The 9,647-nt window shown below is 31.9% G+C and overlaps 2 protein-coding genes across 6 annotated transcripts in view; both read right to left on the bottom strand.

Moving 5' to 3' along the window:
* PNLIPRP3 (pancreatic lipase related protein 3) overlaps positions 1-2,091 on the bottom strand; it is a 76,763-nt gene extending 74,672 nt beyond the window's left edge. For 3 of the 4 annotated variants that reach the window (XR_012077617.1, XM_072971965.1, XM_072971966.1), the window contains exon 1: positions 1,996-2,088. The gene's annotated coding sequence lies outside the window, so the exon portion shown is untranslated. Of the gene's footprint in view, positions 1-1,995 lie in introns of all 4 variants that reach the window. The other variant, XM_072971967.1, reaches the window with a different exon arrangement.
* CCDC172 (coiled-coil domain containing 172) overlaps positions 1,917-9,647 on the bottom strand; it is a 55,271-nt gene continuing 47,540 nt past the window's right edge. Inside the window, exons 8-9 of one of the 2 annotated variants that reach the window (XM_015235868.3) lie at positions 2,966-3,053; positions 1,917-2,139 (exon numbers count right to left, since the gene is read on the bottom strand). In XM_015235868.3, the coding sequence (XP_015091354.3) occupies positions 2,098-2,139; positions 2,966-3,053 (130 nt within the window). In that variant the 3' untranslated portion in view covers positions 1,917-2,097. Of the gene's footprint in view, positions 2,140-2,965; positions 3,054-9,647 lie in introns of those variants that run through there. The other variant, XM_072971969.1, reaches the window with a different exon arrangement.

Genomic DNA, 9,647 nt, shown 5'->3' with positions numbered 1-9,647 from the left:
TTATAACTAAGCCTAGGGAAAATTTGGTGAATTTACCTAATGAATGAGCTTTCATTTAAAAATTGCCTTTCTGTTCAGCCAAAGCCTTGCTTCCAGGGTAGTTAAGGTCAGTCTGAGACACATGTTTACCTAGATAATTTCAGTTATTTACCCTACTTTTTTATGAATTACTAATTCTTAAAAAAATTAAAAACAGGTCTAATTCACTAATATATTGACAATGCACTTTATTTTGCACACTGCAATTTCTATTGATAGTTCTGTTTCCTTTGTTTCATGAACTCGTCCTTTTGATCACATTGATTCTAACAGTCCCATTTTTTTTTGATTGGTATCACAGAGGCAGCACTTTGTATTACTCTATATGAAGGGCTAAAATAATCATTCAGTTGTTTGAAAATTAGTTTAAATCTTAATATATGCATTTTAAGCATTTTGAAATAATGAAAATACATTCTGAACCTTCCATTTTTTCTCAAATTCAATTCACAGGAATTCTGATTTCATTACTGAATAATCTAGATATTCTATATGACAAACACATGAAAAGACTATTGTATCATTAAGAGTTTGTTCTGCATGTATACCATTATGTGTTAGTTATGCAAATAATTGGTAGATCTCTAATTCACATTAATATTTTCGCTACAAAATCAATAATGAACAAAAATTACTAGTAAGTGAAAAAAGCTTTACTTGTAAACTTAGTCTGCATATTAATTGATATGATACACATTTAATAATAAATATTCACAAGACTTAGAATGTGGGTAAATAAATGGACTAAAATAAGACAGAACTGAAGTTATGACTAATCCCAGTAACAATTTCCCACTCTATATCTGCATATAAAATAGATTGTAATTCCCTGGTATCATTAATTATTTTCTTTTTAAGCAAAAGTAATTTACTATTAAATATTTAAAGAATCAAAATAAAAATCACTTCTGAAAATGCAAATTATTTAAACAGATGGCAATTGCTACACATCTCAAAGGAGTTTTAACTTTGCTACTTTTTAAAAAATAAAGCTGTAAAGCAACTTATACACATCTATGCCCAAATAAGACTTGATTTGAACCTAGGCTACCTTAACATCAGTAGATCTAAGACATTTGTATACATTTCATATTTGATTTTAAACTAATTTAACTACAACCACAGAAGAAAACATTTGCACTCAGTACTTTGAGATATATCCTTCAACAGGTTTTGTTCCTCTCCCCTACCTACCACAATTTAGGGCCTTACTGAACAGTTTCAACACACTTTTCTTAGAAATTGATGAAAATATACCTTTCTTCCTAGTTAAGACTGCTAACAGCAGAAAGATATGTGATGTTGGAAATTTGGTGACAATACCAAGTTCGATCTAAACATAAGTACACTGTTTTCAGCTGCAATATTTCAGGCTACCAGCAAATATAAATCCTGATGGCCATAAGGAGACTGCATACCTCCCCATGTGGAGCACTTCCTTCATTCTAACCAACACTGGCAGTAGGAAGAAAACTAGCAGGCACAAACTACTGGAATGCGCCTGCAGGTGCCCCAGACTTAACTCTATAGATACATTTAGAGAAAAGTGGAGAAAACTGGCTTTTGCAGATGAAAGGCCTCAGAAGGCCTCTGTCAAAAGACATCTTATGATTAGAGAAGGATTAAAATGAAAGTAAGCATCTTTGTTGGTGGAAATGGGCACTGACAAAATTGGGTCAATATTCTGAGCTTTTCTCCCTACACGTGTCTGATTGGATCCAAGGTAAGCTGCAGCAAAGAATGAACAACATCAGAAAGTACAGGTCAGCTTATGGGTCAGGGGGACATAAGAAGCCCAAGAACACAGTACCTATTTCTCTTTTTTGTTCTTTTAGAAACACAATCAAACCACATAAGAACCCTCAAATTTCAGCAGGTAACAAGACCAAAAAATTATTTTTTAATGCTAATATACCAATTCTAGATATCAACAACTTTGAACATTTTGGACCTCACATTTTCCACAAGAATCTGTTGTAACGGGTATCATTCACGTATCTATCACAAAGATTTGATACTAAGATGCTCTGATCAAATCCTGGATAGATGATCAATTCTCTACAAGTTATTTGTTTCCCGAAGATCTTTCTGTGCCAATGTCTGAAATGAAAACATATATTAGTCATGAGAAAAATAAGATTCTTAATAAAGGGGTTATATAAAATTCATGTAAATTTAGTACAACAATAACTGGGCATTTCAAAATTTTATTTTTGAAACTTTTTATAAATATATAAATCTTATAAAATACAAATCCTAACATAATCCATTGGGAAATTTTAAACAAGAAAATGTTTACAGGAAATAAACATGGAGCTATATTTTAATACACTTTAAAGCTAGCTATTTATGTCTTCTATTAAAACAGAGCATGACAAATACTGTGTTCATTTTATGAACAACCAAAGTAAGAGGTTAAAAGCAATTTAAAGTGCTCCCACACAATCTGAAGATAAGTTTCCAATAATTGAGTCCAAAGTTCCTTAGATCATAAAAATCAGTAATAAGAAAGTTGTAGGATCAAATATAATAAAAATATTATTTATAACTTACCAAAAACAAAAAGCTTTTAAGCACTATGATAGTTAAACTGTTTCAGTGCATTAATCCTCTAGTAACAGTTTTAGTCAAGGGGATGTTGTGAGGTCAGGTTTGAATTTTTTTTTAACTCAGTTTGAAATTGCACGTATTTTCTTTAAGTGCAATTTGCTTTATGTAGCATCTAACTCTCCAGGACTCAAAACATTCCACAGATTTATATCCTGACCTTAGTTTTGCTTGTTGCCGCTGTTTTGTGTTTTGTATCTAGTGCAAATCCGTGTGAAAGGCAGAACACTAGTTCAAAGAGACGTATACCAGTAAAACCATTCCTACCGGTAGGTAAAAAAAATGCTGAACCAATGTTAAACAATCAATGATGGCTTACCAACTCCAAAAATTCTATTTCTGTTTGGAGAGCATCATAAACACTTCGCATGTCATCTTCCTTATGAAGTTCTAACTCTTTTTTAAGTCTGTTTTAAAGGAAAAATTCACACTATTAATTAGCTCAGCAATAAACGTTTATAATAAATTCTTTATTACATGAATAGTGGCAGACTTACAGTTTCTATTACCAGAATTTCAAGTGAACATTAAAGAATTTGGAAAGAAATGTTAATTGTCTATAATTCTGTAAGGTCTACATAAAATTCTGAAAAAAATAACCCTCCCATAAAGAAAATAAGGTAGACTCAATAAATAATAGACACAACAATTTTAGTTAATTAAAAGAGCAATATGATTTAGTGGGAAAAATACAGTATTATCTGAAAACTTCTGCTTTAGTCCTGGCCACTGACAAATAACCTTGGCTGAAGCATCTTGTGTCTCTGAAGCTCACTTGAAAAATTTTAAGTATAGAACAAAGTGACTTCTTGAGATTTCCTCTTGCTCTAAAATTAAACATTAACTTTATGATACACATATATAATTAAAATATATTTTAATTTGAGAGGGAGAAAGTAATATCAATGCTTCTTTCCCCCAATTAAGTCTTTAACTCTTTGAATATTCTGAAATTTTTTTTTCAACAATTATCTCATGCCTAAATTTAAAGTAAAAAATAATGAATAAATAGTCTTCCATTTTTAGCATTTTGACTAATATCCTTCTAAGAAGAAAAACATAAGCAAAAGCCATGAGCTGTGGCTGGAGAGGTAGAGAGCTAGGGCCTGAGATGGGCAGCTAGGAAGGTGAGGCTTCCCTGAGGGTAGATACTAAGAGCAATATTACTCCACAAACCTAAGCAAGTTGACCCAGCCACCAGGTGAAAGTATGAATGAACTTGAACCTCAGCTACGCCCTGACCCTTAAGGAGTGGGTGAAGGGGTCCTAGGCCAGTGGCATTCTCCAAATGCTAGCAGAAGCAAAAGGAAATCCCCTCTGAAAGAAAGTTTAACATATTTAGGCCCATAGGCTTCCCACAGATTAAGAACAATGAGCTCACAATCAAAGATCACCAAGCACCCAATAAAGCAAGCCACTGTAAGGAAAAATCAGCAGAGACAATAAACAATGGATTATATCCATAATATGAAGAACTACGAGTCAGTAAGAAAAAGACAACACAAAGGAAAATGGGAACATACAAACACAAACATATTCACAAGCTTTTATTAGATTATTCACAAAAGAAGATATCCAATGACTAGTAAAAATACGAAAAGGTGCTCAACTTCATTAGTTATCAAGGAAACACAAAGGAAAAACATAATGAAGTGCTACTACATACCCACCAGAATAGCGAAAATGAAAAACAGGCAACTCCCAGTATAAACAAGGATATAAATAAACTAGAACTCTCAGACACTGCTGGCATAGGACATCGTTTTCCATTCTTTTACTTTTAACATATGTCTTTATAAAGTGCTATTTTTTGTAGAAACCATATATTTGTGTTTTACTCTTATTTAATATGATAATCTCTGTCTTTAAGTTGGTGTGTTTAGACTATTTACATTTAGTATAATTATTCATATGGCTGCATTAAAAACATAGCATTTTGCTAGTTGTTCTATATATGTTTAATCTGTTCTTTGTTCCTTTTTCCCTCTCTTTATGCCTGTTTTGGATTAAATTTTTTAATGATCATATTTTATCTCCTCTATTGACTTAATTTTTACACATATTTTAAAAATTGTGTAATGTGTGCACTGGTTTTATTACTATGCACTCTCAAATAATATACTACTGCTGAGTTTACATATGAGAATTTTATAAATGTGTATTTCCATTGGCATCACAAAATTTTCTTTTACATATACTGTAAACATAAAATACAATGTTACAATTTTTGCTTTAGTCATTTACCTTTTAGAGCAATTAAAAATGGAAAAAATAAGGCTTTTATATTCTCCTTTATTTTAACCACACTGGAGCTTTTATTTCCTTGTGTAGCTCCAAGTTTCTATCTGGTATTATATTCCTTCTTCCTGAAAAACTTACTATAGCCTCTTTTTTTTGTTATGTAGTCTATCATCAGGAAGAAAGTCTATAAACTCATATTTGTCCAAAAATATGGTCCTTTAAAATTTTTATAATAATCTTTATTTTGTATTTTATACAATTTTTAAAGGTTAAACTCTATTTATAGTTATTACAAAATATTGGCTATATTCTCCATGTTGTACAATAGATCCTTGTAACTTATCTTACACCCAATAGTTTGTCCCTCCTACTCTCTTACCTCTATATTGTCCCTGCTCTCTTTACCAGTGACCTCTAGTTTGTTCTCTATATTTTTGAGTCTGCTTCTTGTTATATTCACTCATTTGTTGTATTTTTTAGATTTCACATATAAATGATATCATACAGTATTTGTCTTTGCCTGTCTGACTTATTTCACTTAGCATAATGTCCTCCAAGTCATTTTTATGGCTGAGTAGCATTCCATTGTGTATATATATATATACCACACCTTCTTTATCTATTCATCTGTCAATGGACATTTAAGTTGCTTCTCTGTCTTGGCTACTGTAAGTAGTGCTGCTATGAAAACTGGGGTGCATGTATCTTTTCAAATGATAGTTTTATCTGGATATATGCCCAGGAGTTGGATTGCTGGATCATATGGCAACTCTATTTTTAGTTTTTTAAGGAAACTCCATACTGTTTTCCATAGTGGCTGCCCGAATTTACATTCCCAGCAATAGTGTAGTAGGGTTCCCTTTCCTCTCTATCCTCTCTAGCGTTTGTTATTTGTATTGTCTAAAAATATCTTAATTTGCTTTTGTTTGTGAAAGATTCCTTCACTGAGAACTAAGTTGATAGCTCTCACTTTCTATCTCCAAAGATGTCATTCCTTTATATTCTGGCCTGTATAATTTCTGATGAGAACTCAATTATAATTCTTATCTTCATTTCTTTGCATGTAGTGTCTTTCCATCTTTTTTTCTTCATGATTTCTCTTTATTTTACAGAGGTTTGCATATGATGTATATAAATGTTTGCTTCTGTTTTTTAATGCTGACTGGAGTTCTCTGAGCTTTTTGTATCTATGCTTTAAAGTATTTCATTATTTTTGGAAAATTCTCTGCCATTATCTCTAACATATGGAACAGTATAAAAGAATCTCAAATGCATTATGCTAAATAAAAGAAGCCAGACATTAGAGACTACTTAAAGTATAAGTGAACATTTAGTACATGTTAATTAAAGGTGGCACCTCAGATCACTGGGAAAAAGATGGACTTTTTAATAAGCTGTGGTAGAAAAACTGGGTAGCTATTTGTTACGTGGCTATAAATGGATAGTCAAAGCTAACATTGGATCTGTATTTCACAGCATGTACCAAAATACACTCTAATTGGATCAAAGATTTAAATGTAAAAAAATGGAACTATGTAAGGACAAAGTGAAAGCACAGGTAAATTCCTTTATAAGCTGGTTGTGGTCAAAAACTTTCTCAAAATATAAATGATATAAAAGAATATTAGATTCAATTACATTGAAAAAATTGCATAGCAAACACATGAGTAAAGTCAAAAGATGAATACAACGGAGAAAATATTTGCTACGGATATCACAGATAAAAGCCTAATCTTTCTAAAATATAAAGAAACTTTATAATCAAAGGAAAAAAAGACCAAAATTCTTATTTAAAAAAATGAGGAAAAGTCATAAATAGGGAGTTCACAGAAAAAAGTTTATCATCCCTATACATATGAAAATGCTAAATATTACTCATAATAAAATCATGTTCAATTTCACTTATAGTAAAAGCCTGAAAATTTACTATATAGGGATATCATTTCTCATCTATCAGATTGGTAAAACTCCAAAAACTGGATAACATAGCTTTTTGATAAGGTTGTGGGTAAACTGGTGTACTCAAACATTGATAGTGGGAATTTAAAATGGTTAAATCTCAATGAAGAAAGGCAACAGCTAATAAAACTACATTTATATTTTTCTTTTGACTCTACCTTTCCACATCAGTAATACACCCTATGAATACAAAAGAATACATGCACAAAGTTATTTATTGCATTATTATTTGTAATCACAAAATCCTGGAAACAATCTGTGTCCCTTCTTATGAGACTTGTTGAATAAACTATAGCTCACCAATATAATGGAGTATATAATGGATAGAAAAAGCATGAAGATGATCTCTTTTAACTAACATGGAGTGATTTCTAGCATACATTGTATATATTGTTAACTGAAAAACAAGATACAAAAGATTATATATAGTTAACATATGTGGAAGAGAAAGAGATACAAGAAAAAAATATATATATATATTTTGTAAAAAGAAACACAGAAAGGATAAACCAGCAACTAGTGAAAATGGTCACCTACAGCAGTGAGTGAAAATGAGGTGGAACAGATATGAAATGGAATGAAACTCCTCTGGATGTATCTTTTTATATACTTTTGACTTTTGAATCATGCTAATGATTTACATATTCAGCAAATAAAATTAAATAAAGTTGAAGAAAAGAACCATAGTTTGACACAAAATAACACTTGAGTTAAACACCAACAGAAACTAACAGAAACCTAACTGCATTTCAAATTTATAATCACAGAGAAAAATTAAAAAGAATAAATTCGAGTAATTTTCAAACACAGTAGTCTATGCACCCTCAGCAGGATATGTTGTAAGGCAGTAAGAATTACAAAAGAGTCTTAAATTTTATTTACTACTTTTGTTGTTTAGTGTAGGTACACAGCTAATAATTCTAATGTTACTTTGCAATATTATACAAAATGGATAATTACACTGATGTTGTTAGGAACCAGAGTATTCACTAGAAGAAGGAAGATATGCACAGAAATGGAGGGAGGAAATAGAGAAGCCCTGACATTTTGGATTTGAAAGGAAGGGATCAATATAAAAATCATAATTTTTAAAAAATGGTATTTTTATTTCTGTCCATTTAAAGTAATGGACATTCAGTAGCAATGAGCACATCTAGTATGCTAATCTTAGTTTCTAAAACCAGCACCAACTAAAAGATACCAGGACTCCTTGAAATAATTGGTCCCAAGGCTGAGGTAGGTAATATACAAGGTGAGCCTAGAATATTTTGCTGCACAAGAAGGAAGGAAAGTGACCAAAAACTGATGGAACATGTCAAAAGAAACAGAAATTGAGTTCAAAGGGCTGCCTCTAGTCAAATTTGGGACAATGTGAGCATTAAAAATAATGCCAATAATAGATTATAGCACATGAAATAAAACAGAAATCCATGAGTCCATAGGAAATCTTAAAAAGGAGAAATTAAAAGGGTGGGATGACAGGAAGGGGAACTTTCGCCTTTTCCCCCCCAGAATTTTACCAACTAATAAACAAACAGGGAATTCCATTAGAGAAAGTTACTATTTTGCAACTACCGATGTAATAGTTGACTCAGGGAAAAATCATCACTGGATGCTAAAATGACTGCATGAAAATTTATTGGGGAAAAGGCTATACCCAAGGTCCCAGAGTCACCCCTATATCTCTCAGTAAATATCCATGGAAAAGAATATCTTCTCACTGGAGAAATCTGGCAGACACCATCTTATCTAAGGGATCAAACCTAACATGACTGAAAATGAAACAAACCGACATTATATGCCTTCTGAATTAATGCTCTGAGGACAAAATATCACTTATGTATTATTCTTGCCCCAAAATATTTAACCTGAATCTAATCTCAAAGGAACAGGTAAATCTAAATTGAGGGATATTCATAAAACAAATGGCCCAGACTCTTAAATTAAAAAAAAAAAGGTAACTATAAAGAATATACAAAGAATTCATACAACTCAATATCAAAAAAAGAAACTCTATTAAAAAATGGGCAGAGGACCTGAATAGACACTTTTTTCCAAAGAAGACATACAGATGGCAAAGAGTAACATGAGAAGATGCTCAACATCACTAATCATCAAGGAAATGCAAATCAAAACCACAGTGATATATCACCTCACACCTGTCAGAATGGCTATTATCAAAAAGACAACAAACAGTAAGTGCTGGCTAGGATGTGGAGAGACAGGAACCCTCACGCACTGCTGACGGAAATGTAAATTTGTGCAGCCAGTATGGAAAGCAGTATGGAATTCTTCAAAAAATCAAAAATAGAACTACCATATCATTCTGAATTTCCACTCCTGAGTATTTATCTGAAGAAAATGAAAACACTAATTAGAAAAGATTTATGCACCCTTATGTCCACTGTTGTATTATTTACAATAGCCAAGATATGGAAGCAAACTAAATGCCAATCAACAGATGAATGGATAAAGAAATTGTGCTAAATATATATGATATATACACATATATGGTATATATGTATACACTCTCAGCCGTAAAAACGAATGAAATCTTGCCATTTGCAACAATGTGGATGGACGTAGAGGGTATTATGCTAAGCGGAGTAAGTCAGGCAGAGAAAGACAAATATTGCATGAATTCATTTATATGTGGAATCTAAGAAACAAAACAAATGAACAAACACAGCAAAACAGAAACAGAGTTACAGACACAGAGTAAACAGGTGCTTGCCAGAGAGGAGGAGGCAGTCCAAAAGCTCCTACAAAGAAAACACTAGGTCCAAGTAGGTTTAGAAATA

Source organism: Vicugna pacos, chromosome 11, assembly GCF_048564905.1.
Source record: "Vicugna pacos chromosome 11, VicPac4, whole genome shotgun sequence".
NCBI classification, from domain to species: domain Eukaryota; kingdom Metazoa; phylum Chordata; class Mammalia; order Artiodactyla; family Camelidae; genus Vicugna; species Vicugna pacos.
This window is presented reverse-complemented; position numbering and strand designations above follow the sequence as displayed.